At 46.9% G+C, this 25,244-nt stretch overlaps 1 protein-coding gene and 1 long non-coding RNA gene across 22 annotated transcripts in view; one reads left to right on the top strand and one right to left on the bottom strand.

Annotated features, from left to right (window-relative positions):
• The window catches only part of LOC106729826, a 103,013-nt gene extending 85,820 nt beyond the window's left edge, over positions 1 to 17,193 (bottom strand). For 2 of the 3 annotated variants that reach the window (XR_004321171.1, XR_004321170.1), the window contains exons 1-4: positions 16,925 to 17,193; positions 15,458 to 15,509; positions 14,489 to 14,720; positions 13,960 to 14,028 (exon numbers count right to left, since the gene is read on the bottom strand). This is a non-coding gene — a long non-coding RNA (uncharacterized LOC106729826). Of the gene's footprint in view, positions 1 to 10,860; positions 12,114 to 13,959; positions 14,029 to 14,488; positions 14,721 to 15,457; positions 15,510 to 16,924 lie in introns of those variants that run through there. The other variant, XR_004321172.1, reaches the window with a different exon arrangement.
• A 176-nt stretch (positions 17,194 to 17,369) lies between these two features.
• RNF32 (ring finger protein 32) overlaps positions 17,370 to 25,244 on the top strand; it is a 53,263-nt gene continuing 45,388 nt past the window's right edge. For 3 of the 19 annotated variants that reach the window (XR_004321168.1, XM_032483014.1, XM_032483013.1), the window contains exons 1-5: positions 17,371 to 17,578; positions 19,800 to 19,885; positions 20,432 to 20,696; positions 22,254 to 22,472; positions 22,907 to 23,049. Coding sequence is in view for 17 of the 19 variants with exons in the window: in XM_032483014.1 (XP_032338905.1) it covers positions 19,871 to 19,885; positions 20,432 to 20,696; positions 22,254 to 22,472; positions 22,907 to 23,049 (642 nt within the window). In the remaining 2 variants the exon portion in view is untranslated. Of the gene's footprint in view, positions 17,591 to 19,799; positions 19,886 to 20,431; positions 20,697 to 21,046; positions 22,473 to 22,906; positions 23,050 to 25,244 lie in introns of those variants that run through there. The other 16 variants (XM_032483009.1, XM_032483007.1, XM_032483008.1 and 13 more) reach the window with 16 other exon arrangements.

The raw sequence follows: 25,244 nt of genomic DNA, 5'->3' as shown, positions 1-25,244 counted from the left end.
TCCCCTACAGTGACCCAGAAAAATGAGGTAACACAATTTGTGTGCACTGGGCAGCCGTCAGCAATTGTGGAACAAGAACAGGGAGACTGCACCCCGCGGGCAGGAAGCAGGGCCGCCTCTGCCCAGTGGTTACAGTGAGTCTCAGAGGGGATGCAACAAGGGGGAAACACTGAGCCAGGACGGTGCCTGGAGCTACAGCAGAGGAACCGCCTCCACTCTTGACTCCTGAGCGAAGACTAGGTGCTCTCACTGGAATTGCTTAGTGATGCTTGCATCTCACGGCTGTAGACATCTTTTTTTTTAAGTTATAGAAATTCCTACAGAAAAAAAAACCTCTTGATAAGGAATCTAAAGCCTTCATCTTTTCCACATTGAAACTATTTTTAATGAGTTGTGATCATTGGAGGCTACGTAGGTGAGCGCTGGCTCCGTGCGCAGAACCTTCTCTCCTACGGCCTCCCAGCACCTGGTCTCAAAGCCCCAGGGCACCCAGGCCGCCCTCCTTCGGGTCCTGGGGGTCCTGTGCTGAGCGGGGGCCCTCCCATCCACCCCTGCCAGGCTCCGTCCCTTTAGGAACGCTCTCCCAGCGCCAGGGGACCGACACCTGCCCCTGGGTCTCTGCACAGCACAGCCCTTGCTTAGCAACTCCAGGCCCTCCCACTTCTTCCCGCAGCCCTGACTTGGCCCTCATGCTCTCTGCAAACCTGTCCCCTCTCCCTCCTCCAGGACCCCCTTCCGCAGCCAAAGGTGCTTCCCACAGGTCCCACACACCACCTACTCTCACCTTACTCTTCCTGCCAGGACACTTTCTCTGCGCATTTTGCCCAGATCTCTCTGTTTCTCCAAGTCCTCACCAATTTCACGTCCTCGCCCCAGAGCCAGAGGTGCCGCCGCCCCCCGCCACGGTCTGCATCCGCCTCCACGAAGCCCTCTCACTGGAATTTCAGTTCTCCACGCCTGCATTCTCCTTCTCCTTCTCAACTCCCATCTCCCTGACGGCAGGGTTTTTTTTGTTTTGTTTTGTTTTGTTTTGTTGGTTTTCTATACCTGTGTTTTATTTTAATAAGTTTTTAAAATAAACGAATTTGATATGGCTGCTAGATACAGGTCAACACACAAAACTTAATCACATTTCTGTGTACTAGCAAGATATAATTGGAAAATGAATTTTTAAACAATCATTTTTAATACCATTAAAGTTCATCAAATGAAGGGCAGGGATCTGAATTGATTGCACTTTGTTAGCTTTCATTACATTTTCATAGAATAGGCATTTAATAAACATTAGTTTAATGAATAAACAATCAAACATGTATTTAAAGATATGGCCGTGTAATTTAGTTATGCTGAGAATAACACAGAAGCAAACATCCATTAAAATATACATAAAAATACTCCCAAACCAAGCCACTGAGAGGCTTATAATAAAATAGAACAACTTCAGAAAAAGAGAATTAATTTTTCAGGTATTATTCTTTTATTTAGCATTTCTTTTTGTATTTCTACTTGCATAAAACTACCTCTTTTTCTATTAAAGAAGTTTAAGCTTCACAAAAGGTTTTAGTGTGACATTTGTTCTAATGTGGTCTTTCTTCCCCATTTGACACCGTCAGAGCTGAGGCAGCTGGACCCTTTCAGAATTCGGCCTCACGCGCTGCTGTGTACACAGAACGTGACGGTAGCTGATAAAATTCACACACCTGCGGTACTTCAATATACTCCAGACGCACTCTCGTTATGATTCATTTTAAGGGTAATAAAGAGATAGTGACAGTTATTATAATAGGATTTCATATGAATGAAAAGTGTACCCTGCATGGAAGACTGCTGCTACCTAAAGGCTCAGAACTAAGAAACCGAGCGCGATCAAACAAGAAAAAAGATACTTCATGTGGAAACGCCTAGAAGGTTTCAGTAACGGTGAAAAAAACACTGCATGAACGGCATGTGTAACACTTGAAATTTTTCACAAGAACATTTCCATCCAAATTATCTTTGTGCTATGAAAAGCATACATATGCAACTGCACGAAAGTAGTTTAATGGCCTCATTGTAAGCCATTTCTCTATGAATTAAGAAGCTCTGGACTCATGCGTTATCTCACGTAAAAGTGGTAATGATAAGTTCCGCACATGCAGATTAACGAACAGCTGCAACAAAGTCGGCTTCTCACGCCCAACCAGTTCGCTTGCTGCCACAAAGCAAAAGACGCGGCCACGCCCAGGGGTGGGGCGAGCGCAGAGCCGCGGCGAGGAGCCGGCAGGGGCCGCCTGCGCGCGCCCTCGCCCCCCCCCCCCCCCCAGCCTCAGCCTCGCTGTGACCGGCAGCACAGTCGCGCGCGCGCGCGCGCGCGTGCACACGCCAACAAAGGCTGCCCGGGGCCCTCTGCACGCCCGGGCCAGCCCGCCCGGGGGGAGAAGGCTTGTGCGACACCAGCGTGACCCCAGCTGCCCCAGCCAGCCTAGCCCATTGCATTGGGGTTGCTCCTTCAGAAAATTGTTCCTGTAAGAAGTCATCCCAGCTGAGGCCAAGGTGGCCGGCCCCTGAGGCCAGCCGAAACTGCCAACCTGTAGGCTTACTCAGAAGTCAGGTGAATGTAACTGTTTGAACCCCGAGTCTGGGGTGGAGAGAGGGGTTGTGATACGGCATTACTGTGACAACGGACAGCCGACAGAAGCATGGAAACACTGAGAGGGTGAACATGCAGACGGACACTGGCCGATACCACATGTGACAGCAGAACGCTGACCCCCAGTCTGCAGCAACCACCCCGGGAATCCAGGCCCAGCCTCTGCAGCCATCAGGCCGCTGGTCAGGACGGGTCTGTGCGATTCCGTGTGTTTACCCCTGCTTTCAACTCAGGGCCAGCAGAAAAGCTGAGTATGCCCCACACCAGCCATATACGGTGCCCCGCTTCTCTGTGGCCTGTCCCCTGCTTCCCGGAGCCAGCAGCCTCCAGCAGGCACACTGAGCCCCCCCGATTTCACTTTGAAGCCCCCCGTTCCCTCCCCGCTCAGGGCCCTGCTGAGCACAGCACTGGTGGCCGGGTCCCCCGTGGTAGCAGCTGTGCGTTGTCACGTGGCCGGTCTGTCCGTATTTCCACAACTGCAGGCATCACTACAAGCTGTGGCAGATACATAACCAAATGGATGGGCCATAGGATACAATTATGGTTCACATGAATAAACAGTGCCAGGTCGAAAAACCACAATTGTAACATTCATTCACTTCAACTCTGCCTTTTAAAGCGGAGTCTTTTGTTGCAAACAATTCAAGAGTCCAGTGTGTTCCCAAGGGCATCTCTTAGCCCTTCAACCTGTAACCCTTTCTCTCCTGAAGCTCCTCCCGCCAACACCCTCGTGGTGTTCCCCTCTAACATCATCACCTGGTCTGCATCCACCAGCTCTCCAGTCAGTGATGGCTTCACCCGTGACTCCACCACGTCATTTTCATCAACTACATTAATCCTGATTCGTTCACCAGATTTGTAATCTTAGCTTTGCCATCTATTTGTCTCCTATTCTTAAACATTTAGTGTGTCCTCCATCCGTGAGACACTGACAAAGGTGCTGAGTCACAGCCGATGGCGGAACGTGGAAGGAATATTTCCACAGAGCTGATTTTATCAACGTTTCAGGAGAGGAATTTGATCATGAAACCAGGATATCCATTCTCCAATGCTTTCATAATTTTTCTTATATTGTAGGAAGATCCTTTAGAAATAAAAATTTTGTAGTAGAAAATTTTATCTAAAAATAAAACTCAATATATTTTAAAAATAGCATGTATACCGTGAGTCCCTTTGTCTCAAATTCACTTTACAATCTATCTGTCTGCACTTTTGCATTGGAACCAGGGCTGAATGATGTTCTCCAGAGGTTCACGATAATTACCCCTTGGTGGCGGGATTTTGAGTGTGCCCACGTGTGTATACACATGTGGATATGTTTACGTTCTTCTTGGTCCGGTTATATATTGTTAGAAATTTTATAACAAGGCTCTATGATTTTACAAAAACAGTAAGGTTTTTCTTTTTAAAAATCCAAAACTTGAAAATACACAACTAAAGATCTAAATCTATTCATTCAATAACTTGCCAACAAGTCATGTAAGTAAAGAAACCAGGGAAGAGGTTAGAAGTGCATAAACACCAAATAAACAGTAGGTGCTGGAGAGCTAAGGGGACAAGTGGGAAGCTCTGGGATCACGCGAAATAAAAGGTCAAAAGCTAAAAGGAGGCAACAGCAAGAGGGCAGTGACAGGAAAAAACAAAACAAACAAAAACTTGCTGAGATTCACAAATTCTGGTTTTCACTTTGACTTGTAAACAGCATGCAACCATCATTCCCATCCTTACAAGAAAAAAGATGGAAAAATCAACAGTTGCTCTTAGAACGACCAGAAGATTGAGGTCAGAGGGCAAAACCTGAAACCCAGAGAGACCCCGGCCCACTGGGTGCGGAGCTGGCTCTCCTAGGGGGCGGCTGAGGCCTGCTGGGGGCTGGGCATGGACTAGCTGCAGAGTTAGAAACCACCAGGGGCCAGTCCTTGGCGAGTTCTACCTCTAGGAGCCTGCCCAGGTTCTTGTGACGAGCCCTGCGTGAGACCCCTAGTGTCTGTAGCAGCGGGAGGGATCGGATGAGGGACGAGGCATCTAAAATAAACTCAGAGCTCCCTCTTCTCTGCCCAGGGTCCCGCCCTCAGGGGAAACCTTCTTATGTGAGCCAGTGTGACCTGGAGAGAGGATAATCGGGTGGTTTGAGCCCCAGCTGGTCTTCCTGGCTCACATAAGGGAAGGGAGAGAAGAGTGAGGGGCTCTTCTAAAGGTCACAGCCCATGGACGCCAGGCCATTAAAAAATGAAGATATAATCACAAGATGATAGAACACTTCTCCCCCAACACCTCGTCACCACGTCAACAGGGCTGCAGGATAATCAGCGCGTTACGACTGACAGCCGAGACACAGCATCTGTCGGGGAGGGAGTTTCAAGGAAATCCAACGACAGGAGAGGAGAGCAAAACACAGACAGGAGAGGAAACGAAAGCTGGATACCTACGGCTACAGCGAAGACTTAGGGCAGCACAACTCCTCGTCAGATCAACATAAAGCCTTCCTAACGGCCTGCTTACCTCACTGCCTATTACCCAATGCATGTGGCGGCTTGCACCAAAAAGAACAAGACACGCCAAAGGCATGAAACCACTACTGTCTGAAGAGACACAGCCTGAGAGTCAGACTCCAATGTGGCAAAGATTTTGAAATTATCAGCTTTTTTAAAATCTAGGATTAATTATGACAACAGTTCTAATAGAAAAAGTGAACAACATGCAAGAACAGGTGGGTAATGTAAGCAGAGAGATGGAAACTGTAAGAAAGATTCAAAAGGAAACGCCAGAGCACAGTAAGAAATGAAGCAGCCTGTGGTGGGCTCCTTGGGCGACGGCATGTGGCCCAGGAAAGACTCAATGAGCCTGAAGATACGGTGATAGCAACGTCCCAAACTGAAGTGCAAAGAGAAAAAAAGAATGAAAAAGGAAGAGAATATCCAAGAACTGTGGAGCAGTCACCAAAGACTTGACATCCATGTAGCAAGAATACCGGAAGGAAGGGAAGGAGGAGAAGAAATATTTTAAATAATAATGAATAAGAATGTTCACAATTAATGACAGATATCAAACCACAGATCCAGGAACATCAAGCAAGATAAATACCAAAACATGTACACCTGGGTATGTCATATACAAACTACAGAGAACCAAAGAAAAAATCTTGAAGTCAGAAAAAAAAAACCCACCTGCCCTATAGAGGAATAAGGGTAAGATCTGCATCAGACTTCGCCTCATAAATAGTGCAAGCAAGGAGAGAGTGGAGCAAAATATTCAAAATGTTGAAATAAAAAAAAAAAACCACTAACATACATTTCGTATCTGAAATTACCCTTCCAGAGTGAAGGAGACACTAGCAATCAACAATCTGAAAAGGAAATTAAGAAAACAATTCCATTTACAACAGCATCAAAAAGAATAAGATATTTAGGAATAAATTTATCCAAGGAGGTGTAAGACTTTTACAATGAAAACTACAAAACGTTTTGAAAGAAATTAAAGAAGACCTTAGTAAATGGAAAGACATCTTGTGTTCTCAGGTTGGAAGACTTAATACTGTTAAAATAACAGTATTACCCAAAGTGGTACACAGATTCATTGCAATGAATCCCCTATCAAAATCCCAATGGCAGTATTTGCAGAAATGGAAGAATACATTCCAAAATTCATATGGAACTTCAAGGGACCCGGAATAGCTAAAACAATCTTGAAAAAGAAGTGCAAAGTGTAGTCCCATACGTCCCAATTTCAAAACTTACTATGAAGTACAGTAATCAAAAACAATATGGCACCAGCATAAGGACAGGCACCCAGACCAACGGCACAGAACTGAAATCCCAGAAATAAGCTTTCCCATCTACGGTTCATTGATTTTTTTACAAAGATATCAAGACCATTCAATGGGTAAAGGACAGTGTCTTCCCCAAAACGGGAAAAAACAGACGTCCACATGCAAAAGAATGAAGGTATACCCTTGTCTTACACCATGTACAAGCAGTAACTCAAAATAAATCAAAGGCGTAAATATAAGAGCTAAAACTATAAAAACTCTTAGCAGAAAACATAGGGGAGAATCTTCATGACATTGGATTTGGTGAGATTTCTTGGACATGACACCAAGAACACAAGAAACAAAAGAAAGCATAGATGAAGTGGACTCTTGATACAGTGTATCAAAGGAGACCATCAAGGGAGTGAAAAGACATCCCACAAAATGGGAGAAAATGTCTGCAAATCATATATATGATAAAAGTTCCATTTCCAGGATATATTAAGAATTCCTAAAACTCAACAATAAAAAGACAAACCAATTTTAAAAGGAGCAAGTGATTTGAATAGACATCTCTCCAAAAATAATGTACAAATGGCCACCGGCACATGAAAAGGTGCTCAGTGTCTTTAGTCATTAGGGAAGCGCAAATAAAAACCACAGGGAGACACCACTCCACAACTATTAGGATGGCTATAATTTTTTTAAGTCAAAAATAGCAAGTATTGGAGATAACATGGAGAAAGAGGACCCCTCATGCAGCGCTAATAGGAATGTAAAACCCTGCAACTGCAATGCAAACAGTCTGGTGGTCACATGGAATTACCATATGACTGAGCAATTTCACTCCTAGTGTATACACGAAAGAATTAAAAACTGTCAAATAAATGCATGTAGTGCAGGTTCACAGTAATGCTACTGACATCAGCCAAAACGCAGGAACAGCCAAATGTCTAACAACGGGTGAATGGATACACAAATTGTGGTATGCACACACAGTAGAATATTACTCAGCCATAAAAGGGAATGAAGGACTGATACATCCTACAGCATGGATGAACCTCAAAAACATTATGCCAAGTGAAAGAAATCAGACTCAAAAGGTCACACAGTGTATGATTCCATTTATATGAAATATCCAGACCAGGTAAATCTCTAGATTTAGAATGCAGATTGGTGGTTGCCAGGGTCTGGGGAAGGACGGATGGGGAGAAATTGCTATTAAGTATGGGAATTTACTTTCACTGTGGGGTGATCGAAATGTTTTGGAACTAGATGGAAGTGGTGGTTGCACAACATTGTGAAAGTACCAAACACCACTGAATTGTTCACTTTAATAAGATTAATTTCATGCTATGTGAACTTCACCTAAATAAACTGTTTTCTAAATGATAAAGAAATAAGATTTTTTCAGACAAAAAAGAAAAAAAAAACTGAAGGAATTTGCTCCTGGTAGACTTGTTTTGTAAGAAATGTTGAAAGAGTTTCTTCAGAAAGAAGGAACGTGATAGCGATCAGAAACTCAGATCTGCTTAAAGAAAAAGAAGATTGTTAGACAAGGAATAGATGAAGGCAAAAGAAAATCCTTCATTTTTCATATTCTTAATTGATCTAACAGATTTGTTGTTTGTCCAATACAATTACAAAGGAGCGGTGTACTGAGTGATTGATAGCACACAGACAGGTGACATGAACTACAGCAATGCTACAAGGGATGGGACGTGGGCACTGGGGCTACTCACATCCAGGAAGCAGGGCTGTTATCTGAAATTGGGTTTACATCTGTTGTAAATGTACATGGTAAACTTTAGGGCAACCACTGCAATAGTTTTTGAAAGGAGTATAATTGATATACTAAGAACAGAGAGAAAATCAAATCATATAAAATGCTCAATTAAAACCACAGAAGGAAGAAAAAAGAGAGAAAGATCAAAAAGAAGCAAAGAACAAGCAAAAAATAGAACGCACAAATGTGATAAATATGAGTCGCACTATATAAGGATGACTCTACAGGTGAATGGTCTAAATACGTTAATTAAAACACAGAGACTGACAAAGTGGATTAAAAAAAGAGTCAACCATATGTTGTTTAAAAGAAACCCACTTTTATAGGAAGACAATGCTAGATTAACAACAGTGAAGGGACGGAGAACACTAATCAAAAGAAAGCTGGAGAAGCCGTATTAATCTCAGACAAAGCCGACTAGAACAAGGATGGTTGGCAAAGACGAGGGGGGCAGTACGTAACGGCAAACGGTCAAGTCTGCAAGGAGACATAACTACCTCTGCAGTGTGTGTACCTAACAGCAGTGTCAGATATGTGAGGCAAAAACTTCCAGATCTGCACAAAGAAATTGCTGCATCCACTGTTAAGGAGGCTCAACGGCCTCCTGTCATTAACACAGATCCAGTTAAGGCCACAGCTGAGCTGACCAGCACCACCAATCCCCGAATCTAACTGACATTTAAAGAGTACTTCACTCAACAACAGCACAATATACATTCTTCTCAAGTTCACATGGAACACTCCCCAAGATGGACCACATTCTAGAATTAAACTAGAACTCAGTAGCAGAAGCGTAGCTGGAAAGTGCCAACATGTTTGGAGAAGAAACTACATTTCTACAGAGGACGTGAATCAAAGAAAAAGTCTCAAGAGATTTTTAAAAAAATATTTTAAACCAAGTGAATATGAAAATATAATTTAGAAGAAGAAAGGAAGTGATAAAAATTAGAGCAGAAATCAATGGAATTGAAAACAGGAAAACAATAGAGAAAGTCATCAAATCCAAAGCTGGTACTTTAAAATGATCAATAAAATGTAAATCTCTAACCAAGGAAAGAAGCAAGAAGGTAGGAGTTAGTCATCAGAAATTCAAATAGGATCATTAATAGATCACCACTGACCCACTGGACATATAAAAATAGTAAAAGAATGCTATGAACATCTCTACACCCACAAATTTGACAGCTTACGTGAAATGAACCAATTCTTTGAAAGATACAATCTAACAAAAGGCATTAGAAGAGGAACAGGCGATCTGCGTAGGGCTGTATTTAAGGCACTGCTTCAGCAGTTAACAACCTGCCCAACAACGTAAGCGCCAGGCCCAGAGTTCCTCACTGCCAAACTTTCAAAGAATAAATCACACAAATTCTCCACAGTCTCATCCTGAAAAACAGAAGCAGCACCTGACACCCAAACCAGATAAAAATATTATAAGAAAAGAAAGCTACAGACAATATCCCTCGTGAGCATAGACGCTAATTCCTCAACAAACTGTTAGCAAACAGGGTCCGACAATGGGCGAAAAGAATCACATGCCACGACCAGGCGAAGCCTAAAGGAGAAAACCACGTGAGCCCATCAGCAGGTGCAGGGAAAGCATGTGACAGAATCCAGCCCCCGTTCATGATAAGAGCTCTCAGTGAACGAGGAAGAGAAGGTAACATCCTCAGCGGACAAAGACCATCTGTGAAGACTTGCAGCGAACATCAATGCAGCTGTGAGAAGCAAGACGCTTCGCCCTCCTGCTGGGGGCAGAAGCAAGAATGCTTCCTCATACCGCACTATTCAGCATCACACTGCAAGTCCTGGTAACAATATGAGAAAAGGAAATAGTAAAAGTATACAGATTGGGAAGGAAGAAATGAAACTGTCTTTGTCTTCAGATGACATAATTGGCTATGTAGAAAATCCCAAAGAACTAGCAAAAAAAAAAAAAAAAACACCTCCCAGAACTAACAGGCAATTATAGCAACGATGCAGAATACAATGTTAATATACAGAAGTCAGTCACTTTCCTGTATACCAGCAATAAACAAGTGGAATTTGAAATTAAAACCAGAATACTATGTATATTAGCTCCAATAAAAATGGACTAACTAGATACCAATCTAATAAAATATGTATAAGATCTATTACAGAAAACTACAAAACTCTGATGAAAAAAATCAAAGATCTAAATAAACAGAGATATTCCATGTCCATGGATAGGAAGACAATGTGTTTAAAACAGTGGTTCTTCCCAATTTGATCTATGGATTCAACACTATCCAAATCCCAGCAAGTTATTTTGTGACAATCAACCAACTGATTCCACAGTGTATTTGAAAAGGCACAAGACTCAGAATAGCCAACATGATACTGAAGAACGAACTTCAGGCACCACACCTCCCAACATAAAGACTTACCGCAAAGCTACAGTAATCAAGGTAATGTGGCATCGGTGAGAGAAAGGACAGATCCCTGGAACAGAACAGAGAGCCCAGAAAGAAGAAAGAGTCTAGACACAGACCTTACATCTTTCACAAAAATTACCTCCAAACGGATAATACACCTACATGCAAAATGCAAATCTATAAACTTCTAGAAGATCACCTTTGAGAAAAATCTAGGTGACCTTGGCTTTAGCAATGGCTGTCTAATAACAACACCAAAAGCAAAATCCATGAAAGAAAAAAGTGTTTTTAGATGGACTTTATTAAAATTTAAACCTCTGCTCTGATAAAGACACAGTTAAGAGAATGAAAAAGACAAGACACAGACCAGGAGGAAATCTTTGCAAAACACGTAACTAATAATCAATTTATAATCAAAATACACAAAGAACTCTTACCATTCAACAATACAAAGGCAATTTGTTTTTAAAAATGGACAAAAAAATCTGAACAGACACCTCACCAAAGTAAATACACAGACAGCAAATAGGAATATGAAAAGTACTCAACATCGTATGTCATAAGGGAACTGCAAATTGAAACAAAAATGAGATACCACTGCACACCTATTAAAGTGACTGAAATTCAAATAACTTCCAATATCAAGTGGTGCCGATGAGGACGTAGACCTGGTGAGGATTCAAAGGTACACTGTGCAAGCCCGTTTCGTAGTTTCTTATCAAGCTAAACATGTCTTCACATAATCCAGTGATCCAAATGAGTTGAAAGTGTATGTCTACACAAAACCTTGCACACAAAGGTTTACAACAACTGTGTTCATAATTGCCAAAACTTGGAGGCTACCAAAGTGTCCTTCAGTAGGTGAGTGGTGAACAGACAATGTACATCCAGACAATGCAATATTCCCCAGCAATAAAAGGATGTGAGCTCTCAAGCCGTAAAAAACCATGAAGGAACCTTAAATGCGTATTGCGAACAGAAAGAAGCCTGAGAAGGCTACATGTTGTATAATTCCAACTCTGTGACATTCTGGAAAAGTCAAAACCATAGACAGTAAAAAGCTCAGTGATTGCCAGAGGTTCTGGGGGAAGGGAGGGAAAGATTTTTAGGGCGGTGAAATTCTCTGATACTGTAACTGCAGACACGTGACATTATGCAGTTGTCAAAACCTTTACAACTATACAAAAGGAGAAGTGAATTCTACACTTCAGTTAATCAGAATGTAGCAACATTGGTTGGTCAATTGGGACAAATATAGCATATAAATGGAAGATGTTAATATTGGGGAAACTGTACAGAAATACTCTGTATTATATGCTTAATTTGCCATAAATTTTATTAAAGAAATAAAATCTATTAATTAAAAAAAAAAACTTTTCTGGATTCAATCAGGATGGAATCCTGCATGAACTTATCAGAGCATCAGCTGATTCAAATTTCAGAGAAACTGTGCTCCAGCCGTGATGAGAAACCAGCACACACTCACCTCCCAGGCTTCTGTGGAGCTTCTACTAGTGACCTGGCCCTTGGGATGCTTTCACGCACCTTCCAAAGCTGTTGATTAGGGAAGAGAGGTCACAGGTGTCTGAGGAGAGTCGCCACCACCCAAACCACAGTGAGTACGCATCATTGAACTTGGCAGGGTTTAAAGTGTCTGGTGCATGACGATCACAGCGCAGCTGGCGTGAGCATCTTTATCACATCAGCCATTAGATCATAACAGGATACTCTCCTTCCCCAGGGCGATAAAGCAACTCTAAATACCCCGAATTCAGCAACAAGGAATGAATTTGCTCCCTTTTCTATTCAGAAAGCAAGTTTTGAAAGGAGCCCTCTGCTACACCCATGACTTTATAATCACAGGCCAGGGACTCCCCATGTCCACGTGGCAGGCGCTTCCCTGCGCGTGACTCTGCGGCTGCCTCAGCCTCACCGGGGATGACGTGATCACTGTGCCTCTAGTCACAGAGGTGAAAACACAGCTTTGCACTCTGCCAGGAGACATGGAATAACTCAATCTCTTTTTCATTCCTTTGTTACAAACAAAACAAAACTCTAGTATGACCTCTAGGAAAGGGAACATTTTGGAAAGTGCCCCCACTGGTGCACCTGAATCCCGCAGGACAGCCACTGTGGGGCTAACCCGGGAAGGCTGCAGATTCCCCAGCACCTGCTGGACCCCGCGTACTGCAAGACACAGGAAGGCTGTGAGTTATTTGGAAGAGGGACTCGGGTGGAAGCACATTTAGGAATAGAAATTGATAATAAATCTAGAAATGTTTGCAGAAAGTTGAAGGCAATACTAAAGATTAAGACACACGACCTGAAGGGAAGGCGTTCCCAGTGAGGTCAGAATGGAGCGCTAGGTTAAAGGAGATGGACTTTGTGCCACTGACTGACTCCTCGGGGTTATTTTGGCATCAAGGGCTGTGTTCAGAGAGGCAGGGTAGGACATGCACTGAGTGGGACTAAGAACCTGCCGTAGGTAGCCAGAGAGAGACGCGAGAGTGCACCAGCGCAGACCGGCCGGCTCAGCCCACGCGGACAGGCTGCATTACGCGTCCACACTTTCCCACCACTAGAAGCCAAGGACCCGTCTCGGGCGTAACAGTGGGAAACCTCATCTCCAAGCAGCAGACAGGCGCCCACTGCCACTCCTTGTGTGTGGACACTTCCCCCGTGTGGCCGAGAAGAACGGACCTGCCGCCACAGTGGGCCTGCTCCTCTGGCTCTAACCCTGGTGCTCCGTTGCCGGGTTCGGCCGCACCGACTCTGCTCCTTTGTAAAAGAATGCTGCCTATGGCCTGAAATACAGCCCGTTCCAGGCTCTGCCTCCCAGGCTCGACCTTCCATTCATATAGAGATAAAAAGTTGCAGAAGAGAAAGTAACAGTTATCTTGCTGAAGATTTACAGGAACGCTGTGAGCAAAGGATGCCAGCACCAAGATGTCACAAAACCCCCTCCCCTTCTAGGGAGCCTGAACTCCAACTCCGGCAAGACGGCTCTTTGGGACACTAGTCCGTCATCTTCTCAGTCTGCTGGCTTCCTGAATACAGTTGCTCTTCCTCGCCCCAACGCCTCGCCTCTCGACTTACTGGCCTGTCGTGCAGTGAGCAGTACAAGCCTGGACCCAGTGATACCTGCATGTCTGCTACACAGACAAAGTGCAGACAAGATTCCCTCTCGCGTGAATGCTTCCCGCTGGACAGCCAGCCCTTCCCACCTCTGGCTGCCCTCCTCTGAGAGCTGTGAGCATCACCTCTAAACCGCAGCACCACCCAGGAGGCCGGCTTCTTCAGCACAGTGGGCAACAGAAGCAGCCTGCTCCTTCTGGGAATGTGCAGGTCCCTCTCTGTGCAACCAGGCAGAGCACCCGCACCCAGCTCGCCCTCCACATACCTCTAGTCTCCTCTCCAGTCCCTTCTCTTCAGACCATTCCCAGAACATCCAATTCATGTTTCTGAAAGTCTAAAATAAATAAATCACATGAGTATGAGCAGTTAGGGTAGGGGGCCCTCAGAGAAAGAGAGCCAAGCACGGCATCCTTGACACAGAGAAGCCATTTTTGACCTAAGCCATGTGTGACCTAAGCCCAGCCACCATGCCGACCTGTGAACAGGTCCCAGTAACTAATGATCTTAAGGGACGTGAGGGGTGCAGGAACAAAGAAAAAGCAGTCAAGAAACAATACTTCAGCGATAGAACGGAGCCCTAGTTCCTCCTCAAGGGATGTACGTGATCTGAAATTTATCTCTAAGTTGTTCTGCAGGAAGTAACCCCCTACCCCGCTGGTATAGGATGGAATGACAGTGTTGCCCCTCAAAGACTCTTATGACTTCAACCAAATGAGCCCTGAGCCCCGATGACCCTGCCCTGACCCAGGGCTGAACTCTGCTTTGCTCAAGGCCCTCCAGGAATACGCACGTACCCTTAGCCTCATGCCTCCCGAGTCCTGCAGGGCCAGGGAGACGCTGCTCCGGGATGCGCCCCAGTGTCCTCCATACTTGCTGCGGGGTGCATCCTTCCCCCTCTGCTCTTCAGCTTGATTGTGTCTTTCGGCTCGACATGGAGAACGCACTCCACAAAGGTTTCAGAGGATGCAGACACACTCCACGTACGGCAACTTCTTAGGCCCATCTTTAGACAAACAGACGAAAATGCTGAAAGCAAACATTAAACTAGACATCACTGAGAGCACGACTGGGGAGTGAGACAGGCGGGTTACCCACGGTGACGAGCCTTCCTAGTCCAGAATGTCACCTTCTGACGAGGGCCAGAAGACACTCCCTGGGGGAGCAGTGAGGGATGTGTCCCTGTAGCGTCTTCTTCAAATACCAGCCATGTCAGCCCTGCTTTGTCAGGAATTACAGAGTCAAAACTGCAAGATGAAACTTCCATGCAAATACCTGCAGAGAAATATTCTGTGCAGCTAACAAGAAAGACCAATTTCTTCCAGATCAGTAACATGCAGGTAGTAAAACTGTCCCCAAACTGTAAACACTTGGGCGGGGGAAGGAATTTTTTAAATGGGAATTTTTCTTAGATCTTGAAGAAGTTCAATAAAATACCTTAAAATGGATATAAAGGTTAGCAGGCACTGTACTGAGTGGTTCACACATACATGACATCTCAGTCTCACCAGAGCCCAAAGGTGGTAACAGTTTACCTACTGATCACTTGAATCCTTCCTGGTACAAGAAGCAGAAAACCAGACCCAAACTGGCTGGAGCATAAAGGGAATTTTCTCATTCATGTGAGTGAAAAGACTCAGAGCAGGGCTAGCTTCGGGGCTTAAACTACATCACGAGGGCTTGGACTCCGTCCAGATCCCTGCCACTTCCTGTGTAACCCTCCTTCTGAGGTTCACGGATGGCTCCCAGCAGCTTCGGGCTCTCACCTCGTGATGACAGATAGCCAGCACAGCTGCAGGTTCACATCTTTTCTTCCTCCTACAATCAGGAGGAAGAATTAAAGGAATTTTCCAGTATCTCCGACAAACACATGGAGTCCATCTGATTAGCCCCTGTAGGTCATATGCCCATTTCAGTTGCATGCATCATGCAGCCAAGGCTTCATCATGCACTGAGATTCTCTGATCAGCTGAGGCTAGTTGTATGTTCCATCCCAGGACTGAGGAATCCCCGACTCTTGGTGGAGAGGGGCGAATGGATGCTGAGGGGAGAAGTAAGAAATGTCCTCTTTATGTAGAAGGACCCCAGAGTAAGATCTCCCTGTCTAAATCCAAAGCTTCCCCACTCTCCTCCATGCTGTACCAACACTCGAGAGTCACAGAACAAGAAAGAAAAATACCATATGATATCACTCATGTGTGGAATCTAAAAAAGAAAAAACCAGGACACTAACAAACTCATCTACAAAATAGAAACAGACATGAAGACATAGTAAACAATCTTACGGGGGAAAGAGGGTGGGAAGGGACTTTGAGATTTGCAAATATTAACTACTATATATAAGATAGACAAAAAAACAAATATCTTCTGTACAGCACAGGGAACTATATTCAACATCTTGTAATAACCTTTAATGAAAGAATATGAAAATGAATGCATGTGTGTATACATATGCGTATATGTTTATAGGGGTAACTGGGACATGATGCCGTACACCAGAGACTGACACACTACAACTGACTGTACTTCAGTTAAAACACACACACACACACACACACAGAGTCGCAGAGCACAACATCCTCAAGGCCAGAGGCCTTTTGTTGTCTTCTAGACCCATCACCAATTGGAACATAAACAAAGATGACAATATTTGTTGGAAAAGTCTGAACCATCATGTGAAAGATTAACTTAAAATTAACTTAACGGGGAGGGCATCGCTCCGTGATAGTGCTTAGCTTGCACGAGGTCCTGGGTTGAATCCCCAGTAACTCCGTTTAAAAAAAATTGACTTTATTATGAATTTAATTTGGCTCACCAAAAAAACTTAGCCTGTTTTTAGTCTGTTTCTACAAACTTCCAAAAGAGAGGCCATCTTACAAAATTTAATTTCTCTAGGAAAAATACTATCTTAAGTGAAGCTTCGGATTTTCTTGTTTCATCAATATAGTGTCATTTATTCCAAAACTACATCAAGCATTTTAACTTTTAGGTCTTTAACGATCAATGACCAATTTCCAATCAACGTAGTTGGTAACTTCTTTAGACCTCACTTTCAGAGAAGTAAAAAGCGGGGGGAGTTATATTTGCATTTTATATGGTTTTTGTCCTTTCAGCCTAACTTTAGTTCAATAAAAAGTAAGTTTAAATAGCACGACTGAGTCACTGCCTCAAACGTCTATTGACTTCTGCGTCTGGCCACGATGAAGGGCTGGGGATCAGATTTAAGCTCTTACCTCCAACAACTAAAAAACTCAGACAAATTATATAAAAGAGTGGTTTTCGGACACTGGACAACAGGCAGTGCAGGGCCGGGTCCACGAGAGAAGGGAGACCAAGTGGGCCTGAGTCTCCAAGCCCCGACCCAGGCAGGGCCAGAGGCCCAGCCGCACTGAGGAGCCACGGCGGCGCCCGGAGGTGCGTGCCCAGGTGAGAGGCGCGCCCAGGTGAGGGGCGAACCGACCACCGGAGCCCGCGCCGCTGGGCTCCGCCCCCGACACCTGCGCGAGCGCGCCCGGCCGGCGAGCATGCGCAGAGCGGCCTGCGCAAGGGCGGGCGAGCGTGCGCGGCGAGGCGCCGGGCGGCGCGCCGCAGCCGAGCATGCGCAGTGTGGAAGCGCCGCACGGGCGACTAGGCGTCAGTACTGTGCGCAGGGCAGAGCCGGGGAGCATGTGCGGTGGGGCTGAGCGCGGGGCGGGGCCGGCGAGCATGCGCAGTGCAGCGGAGTCCGAGCGAGTCCTGGGGGCGCCGTGCGCGAGGCAGGACGGCCGTTGAGCATGCGCACTGGCGCGTGACCGGCGGGGCGGCGGTTGCTGGGCAACCGCGGCCGCGCTGAGGCGGAGGCGCAGGTCGCGGTGTGAGTGCGGAGGGCGGGTCGGTACCCGGCGCAGGTGCGGCCCCAGGTGGGGTAGGGAGGGGCGGGGCGGCTGGGACTGGGGTCCGCGGGCCTCCAGGGCGGCCTACGTGCTGGGGCCACCCCCTGGGAGGGCCCAGGACGTCGGTCTGAACTCCGCCGCGCTGCCCGTTACAAAAGGGCGCCCACGGTTGGCACCTGGCCAACAGGGTTTGAGCTGCTGGGCCCCGCGATGTGCCGCCCCCGGCGTTTTCAGCCCGGATGCCCCGCAGCATGACCCGCCCCTGGGGGGAGTTGAATCCGGGGGCGCGGGGAGCCGAGGGCACGGCGGGCTGACTGCGGGCGGGCTCGCGCATCGCGGGGCCTGGCGGGCCCGCGGGCCCCGGAGCCAGCCCCCTGGACACCGGGGACGGGAGGCCTGCAGCTCTACGTCTGTTTGTGCTTGTGGCCATCTAGGTGGAGACTCCTCAAAAATTCAAAACAAGGACTTCCTAAGATACGAAAACTAACAGGACAGTGTGTCGGGTCATCTTTTAAACACTGTATGTTTCTCTTGTGTGCCTGTGTTTTTAACAGGCAAGTTTATTAATCAGTTTAAAGTCACTTGGACAAATCGGTAACTAATTACTTTGGCACCACAATGGTATTTTTTTTGTCACCAAGCCCTACTTCTTTTAACTAATTGTTAACAATGGAATTTACAAAGAAAGAATATTCCTATTAATTTTAGCTCTTAGTACTGGATGCGGATTGTTTCCAACCCTACCACTACCACAGACTGATCACACAGGTTTGGAGGAGGCGCTAATCTCTGGATATACTTTCTCACTTTAAAATTAAGTTGGACTAGACCTCAAAAAAATGAAGTTTTACCAAATACTTGAATATAGTTTCTAATGCTGAAATTTAATGACACTATCGGACTTAAAAGGGGCACAGTTTTTAAAAGCCCTTATCTTGACGTTAATCACAGTGGCTTACAGTGCAGACACTTGAGATAAAATTGTAGACTGCAGGTAGCTAGCTATGATTAGTAAACAATCTTTAAGATGACGTGAACTATATTCTGCCAGGTGGTTGGCATTTTGAAAGCGGAAGATTCTGGTAGTGATCTTTCAGCATTTTAAGTACCTTCTACCATCTCTCCAGCCTAGACTGTCATGATGAAATCCTGGATGGAATTGTCCTTCGTGCTCCTCTCGATGCCAGAATTGAAGGGGAACGGGGAGACGTTGCAGTAGAAACTGCCACCCAGCTTCTCAGGGATCTTGGCAGCTGCTCAGCCCAGGAGATCTCACAGCCCCTTCTCCACTGTCCTTACTCTGCTCATTCTTCTTTTCTCACTCTGCACGCACTCCTTAGTAAGCTCCTTTGCTGGACAGATTGAATGTTAGGTGCTGACCCTTAGATGCACATTTTGGATTAATTCCTTTCTCATCTTCCCCTCAGTACCACTCCTTGCGTGACTTCAACAATTTACTGTTTCTCTCCAGCCCAGCCCAGCATATTGGGGACTCTTGTCTTCCTAAGCTACACCCTTGTCTAAAAACGAAAGGGTCAGTTCCAAATTCTCCCACTAGCTTTGAGGGGAACGGGATCCAGAAGAACAGTTTCCAGAGTCTCTTCTGTGTGGAAGGACGCGTTTTAGATCCTTTACTAGGCCGTTGCCTTTCATACTTCACAGTGACCCTGTGAGGAGTGCGTCATTACAGCTGTCTTCTGGCGGGAAGCGCGTGCAGGGATGTTGAGCATCTTGCCCAGCAAACAGCAAGCCTGGAGCCCACGCTGGTGACTCATGTTCTGCACGTCTGTGTTCTGGGCAGAGTGGAGTCACCGCCACGGTTTTCTTCCTCCTCTAAACACTTGCCGATCCTGGCCCGCCCTTGCTTTTCCTGTACCTGTAGTGTGGCGAGTCCACTGCCTGTCTGTGGCCTTCAGATCCCAGCCTTAGTGTTACCTCTTTAAGGGGTATTTCACTCACTCTTCTCTGGTCTCTGCAGTCTGAAATGCTGTATTCACCTAGAACACTGTTACACTTAGCAATATATTGTTCTCCTTGCAATGAACATGTTCCGGTGACCGTCCGGAGAGCTGAGGACAGGGCCGAGTTGGGTCGTGGCCGGCTTGACCCCGCCAGCCAGAGCGCGGAGGCGCCCTCACTGCGGCGCTGTCCTGATTCTCAGTGCCTGTCTCCTCCTCTTCTTCACAAGAGGAGTTACGTACATGCTGACTTGGACCTTCTGTTGGCTTTTTTACAGTAGACGAATTAAAGGACTGTGATCCTCGACGATAAAATGTGATACAGCCAAGGGATTTCTCCTGAATCAGCATGTTAAAAAATAAGGTACACAATCCTTTTTTAAACATATACCCTTGTTTTACTCAGGACTGTATTTTAATTCAGCTACTTGACAATATAAGATAATAGTTTGCAAACCTTGCTTTGGTGAGGAGCTGCCAGCCGTGTACTTGGTGCAAGTATCTCTTAACTGTGTGGCAATTTTATTTTGTATAAGTTTTCACCAAAAAAGAGTATAAAAATACTTAAGTGCAAGATTCTCTTTAGTGTAACAGAAGCAAGCTTTGCCTGGAGTCTCATCTAATTATAGTGAAACAGAATGTGCTCAGGCATGCGCAGCTTTTACAGACCGTAGCACACTTATTCAGATTACAATTAAGGCCTCAGTAATTAAATGAAAAGCTGTTACCGTGTCAGTAACAAGGATGCTGGGCCTGGGCTTCGCTCCCTGGCTCGGGTAACGAGGGGTGGATCACCCTCTCCTCCTAGATCGGTCCAGCGTGCTGTCAAGGCTGAGCATTACGGTGTGAGTTTCTTGTACATGACACATTAGATCATGTCCTGAAGGTAAGGCTTTTCCCTGCTTTTCAGGACCGTTCTTCTAAACAAGGTAACTCAGCTGTCATCGCGGTCGCTTTACAAGATCACATTTTACAGGATCTTCAACTTGGAACTCTTTCCGTGGCAGATCCTGCTAAGACAAAGGTACAAAAGAGAGAGAACAGGTCCAGTTCTCTGAAGAGAAATGCGAGAGCAGTGGTAGACACTGGACGTAGAAAGGCTCCCCAAGGCCCTAAAGTGGAAGATCCAGAAAAGGAGTATGTTCTTGATCCAAAACCACCACCACTGACGCTAGGTACGCCAGTCTCGCCTTTGTGGTTTTGCTTATTGGAGCTAAAGACTCTAGTTGAGATTTGTCATACATATTTCTCTGTTTCAGAAATTATTTTAATATGTGATCTTACAGGAAGATATGTGTGCACTGAAGTTTAGAAGTGGTGATGGGCGGACACAGAAAACAAACTGGTGACCAGGGGAGAGGAAGGGAGGAGGGAAGGTTAGGAGTCTGGGATTAGCAGACACACACTACTGTATACAGAGCAGATGAACAGCAAGGTCCTCCTGCAGAGCACAGGGAACTGTGTTCAGTATCTTGTAATAACCTCTAATGGAAAAGAATCTGAAAAAATACATATATACCGATGTGTATGTATAACTGAATCGCTTTGCTGCACACCTGAAACTGACACTGTAAATCAACCACACTTCAATGAAAAATGAGAATTTTTAAAATGAATTTATTGAAATAAAACTGCTAATTAAAATGATGAGGACAATCTGGGCAAGAAAATACAGTAATGATAAGTAGACAGTAAGTGAACAGACTAAAGTAAATGCCCATTGGTCTACACTGATAGAAATAATTGAATAAAAACATGAGCGATGGGAAAGGCTCTTCCTTACAGTGAGTGACAGCTCACAAAGGCGGTGGCAGGGGCTGGAAACAGAAGACCCCCTGCTGGCCAGCACCGCAGTGGTGACGGCCGCCAGCGGGCGCCGCGCCCTGCAGAGCGGACAGCGGCGGCCCCTGGACGGCCTTCCCGCCGAAGACGCACCCCTGAGTTTAACAGGAGGCCCCCGACGCCCCCGGTGGGAGGGCGTCCTGCGTGTGGAGAGTCTGTGTGCGCCCTGGCCGCGCGTGCTTCGTTCTGGTCGCCGCGGAGGCTGTGGGCTGTCCTCGTCGTCGCTGCGCTCCGGGGGACTGGGGAAGCCTTGCCGTCCTGAGGGCACGGGGACGCCCGCGTCTCTACTCGTCTGACGGCTTGCCTCTCGCCCATTTCGGCCGCGTCACAGTTTAGTTTGCAGGCGGCTGGGGCGCGCCAGTTAGTGCAGAGCCGAGAGCCTCCCTCAGACGGCGCCCCCCGCTCGGCTGGCCGTGGCGTCGGCGGGCGCTCGCGCGGCCTGGGCCCGGCCTCGGGGTCGGCGTCTCACCCGCGTAATTCGCGTGGTTTGGGAGCGAGTCTTCACAGCTGGTCCCCAGAAATCTCTTCCAAGGTAAGTTCTCTCGGTACATTAACATACAGCGGTGATGTTTCGTTGTGTCTTCATGGGGGCGCTCCTTCTAGAACCTTCCAGCCGCCTGCTCCCGCCGGGACCGGGCTGTCGGCGTCACCGCTGCTGGAAGTGTCCGCCCTGCTTGGGAGGCTCGCCGCGCGCCCCCCTGCTCGCTCCGGAACGCCCGTCCTTCCGCTGTCGGAGCGCCGAGGCGCCCTGGGCTTTGCCGTCCGCCTCCCGCTGAGCCTGATGCTCTGCTTAGCCGCCTCTTCCCGTCCTTCCGTTGACGTCCACATTTCTACTAAAAGTCCTTCATTTTCACGCGCGCTTCCTTGTGTCCTGACCGCTCCCGTCGCAGCTTCCTGGTCCCGTTTCGCAGATGTGCCACCTCCCTTTCCGTCCCTGGAGACAGCCCTGTGGGTCGGCGCCGCGGCCCCTCCCTGGCCTGGCGGTGGAGGCCACAGACGCCGGTGCCCACGTCCCCTCCCCTGGGCCCGAGCTGTCACACTTCCGTCCGGGGGAGCAGAAGCTCCGCGTCCGATGCAGAGCAGACGCGCTGGGTACCAGACGCGCGCAGGTGAGGAACCCGTCCTGGCCGCCAGTATCCCGCACGAGAATTTTTCAGCAGGAGGAGAACTGGATTGATACTAGTTTTATAAAGGTCGCTGGTGGCAGAACTGCAAGAAGGCAATGCTGGAGGCTGAGAGGGAAATGTGGTGAGAAATGAGGAAGACTTTGGTCAGTAGTGTTGGACCGTAAACCTGGACGTCAGTCCTGCCCACCTCGTGGAGTCGCTGTGAAAATAAAAACACAAAACACAGCGTGAGGGGTTGTGATCCTTGACTTCTGCACACCCACAGAAAAGCAGGCTTCTCAACAGGGTGGGGCCGAGCATGTAACGTGTGTTTTGCTTTAATACAGATTTACAAGATAATGTCGTTGAAACTGCACCTGAGTACCGTATTCTGAAATCCATCTGACTGTCTCCTCTGCATGTTGTTCCCACTTCAGCACAGAAGTTGGGCCTCTTTGCGCCTCCACCCCCGCCACTGTCCTCGGAGGAATGGGAAACCGTGAAGCAAAGGTCCGTTCTGCAAGGGGACTCCACGCAGCCCTGCCCGATCTGCAAGGAAGAGTTTGAACTGCGCCCCCAGGTGTCTAGCATGAAGCGTAGCTAAGCTACCTGGTGGGGCCTTCTCTAGTGACGAGACTCGAGCTGCAGCCCAAGAGGCTGGGCTGCTTTTTCCCAGGTCCCCCACCACGTGGCCCTCCAGCACTGACCCTCTTTTTCATTGTTAAAGCCCGTGTGTGAGAAAGAGCTGAGCACCCTCACTGAACGTGTCATTCACTGAGTGATGCTAACTCCTCAGCACAAAGTTGGTACCAAAAGAGTGTCCGTCCCCTGGCCGTGAGCAGCTGAGGGGAGTGTGGCAACACCGCAGAGGAGCACTTGCGTCCCCCGGCGGAGGGATGGCTAAGGACATTTTAAGTTGTTTTGTGAATTGAAATCATAAAAGAAAAACCAAGCTTGCGTATCTCCAAAGACCCTGTGGAAGGCTCTTTAAGTGAGGTCTTTGCTTCATCTCGATTCACGAACGTTTCCCATGGTCAGACCAACGACCCTGGAGACGACACACAGTCCGTCCAGGTCAGAGGTTTTCTTTCCTAGATCTGCTTTGCCAGATTAAACTGTAACCTCTGGAGGTGAGGGACTCTGCTCTTCCTAGAATTTTTTTGAGTTAATGGCCACCCTATAATGATTTCTCACACACGCAGCATTACGGAGGTTTGCTTTTAAAAATAGCAAATACAGTTAAAAGCAGGCTTAAAATTTAGAGCCTGGGAACCCCAGGCTATACTTACTACCTTGGCACGTAAACCTTTAACTTAATTTATTTTAGTACGTTTCATCATTGATGAGCTAGCTCATCGTCATAAAACTTGTGTTCTTTACTAATTTGAACTCACACGTTATTTTAAACATACTTATTCTATTCAATTCTCTACCAAGACCTAATCTTACATATATGAAGGTTGGGTATTTTGAAAAGATTTTAGCCCTTAAAGCACAGAAGTGCCTCCGGGTTGATTTAGTGTTTTAGCAGCAAAAGAACTAGTAAAGCCACAAGGAGCCATTCCGGCCCCAGCAGCCTCGTTCTCAGTTACGCGATCAGTAGCCTGATTGTTGAGTGAGAACAAAACCTTACAGCTGAATGTCTTGAGGTTGGTGGGGGGGTGGTCAGGAGGTAGCACACCCACCATTTCTTCCACTCTGTTCTTTACAAATGTCTCACTAACTTCAGTGTCTTCATTCTGTTACAGATACAGACAGATGTTTTGCATTTCTAGGTTCTGTTCTCGTGTTTAGGTTTTCCCCGTTATCGACAATAGCTGGCATTGCCCTGACACTCAGTGGTTTGCGAGGGCTTCGGCTCATCTCGGTGCCTCTGAGGTCAGCATTAGACCCGTTTAACGGATGAGGAAATAGGCAGGCCGTGTGGCCCACAGCAGGCCAGCCCTGGGGGTGGGACCTGACATAACTCCCAGGGCATTTTAGCGTGTTTACCGCCACTCATCGTGTATTTTTGTTAACTCAAAGAACATTTGCTAGTAACAAATATTTGGGGGCATTTAAAAGTATAACTTTTTAAATCTCCAGAAGTATAACATTACTCAGTACAGATCATCAGGCGTCTGTCGCTGAAACACCCTGAGAGAGGTCCACGAGGGCCGAGTGTGCGGGCACTAAAGGCGGCCGTTAGACTGAGTGGCCATCACTGAGGAGGACCCACCTTTCTTGCTTCTAGTTTAGGCTTATTGGTGACAGTAAACTTCAAGGAAAAGTTTTAGAACTTTCTGAATTCTGTTTGTTCTGATATTTCTTCCATTCTTCCCACTTAAGAAGAAAAGTGTACACTGAGTGAAGGCAGGGGAGAGGGTCCCTGTGAAGCCTGGGCAGCTGCCCCATCAGGCGCCTGGGTGTCTGGGACCTCCCTCTCCCTGGAGGTGCGCGAGGCCCCCGGCCGCCCCCCTCAGTCCCGCCCAGCCTCCGTGCAGAGAGGCCTCAGAGGAACCACTGCCTGTCCTTCCTCCAGTCTAAGCTCCTGCCTTTGTCACAGCCCGGGCCACTGGTGGGGAGCTGGGGTCACAGAAAGGGGAGTTTTCCTGTGACCACACTTGCCCTGCATTTAAAGTGGAAAAAGTGACTCATATGTCTCTGGGATTTTTTATTATTATTAAATTTAAGGTTGCAGTTGAGGTGAACAAAGTCCTAAGAAGAGGTATCTGCTTCCCCTTCTCTGCCCCTCCCCGCCGCCCGGCCTGATCCCACATCTCCTCCAGCTTGGCT

Source organism: Camelus ferus, chromosome 7, assembly GCF_009834535.1.
Source record: "Camelus ferus isolate YT-003-E chromosome 7, BCGSAC_Cfer_1.0, whole genome shotgun sequence".
Classification (NCBI taxonomy): domain Eukaryota; kingdom Metazoa; phylum Chordata; class Mammalia; order Artiodactyla; family Camelidae; genus Camelus; species Camelus ferus.
Note: the sequence above shows the minus strand (reverse complement) of the source record. Positions and strands in the feature narration are given on the sequence as shown.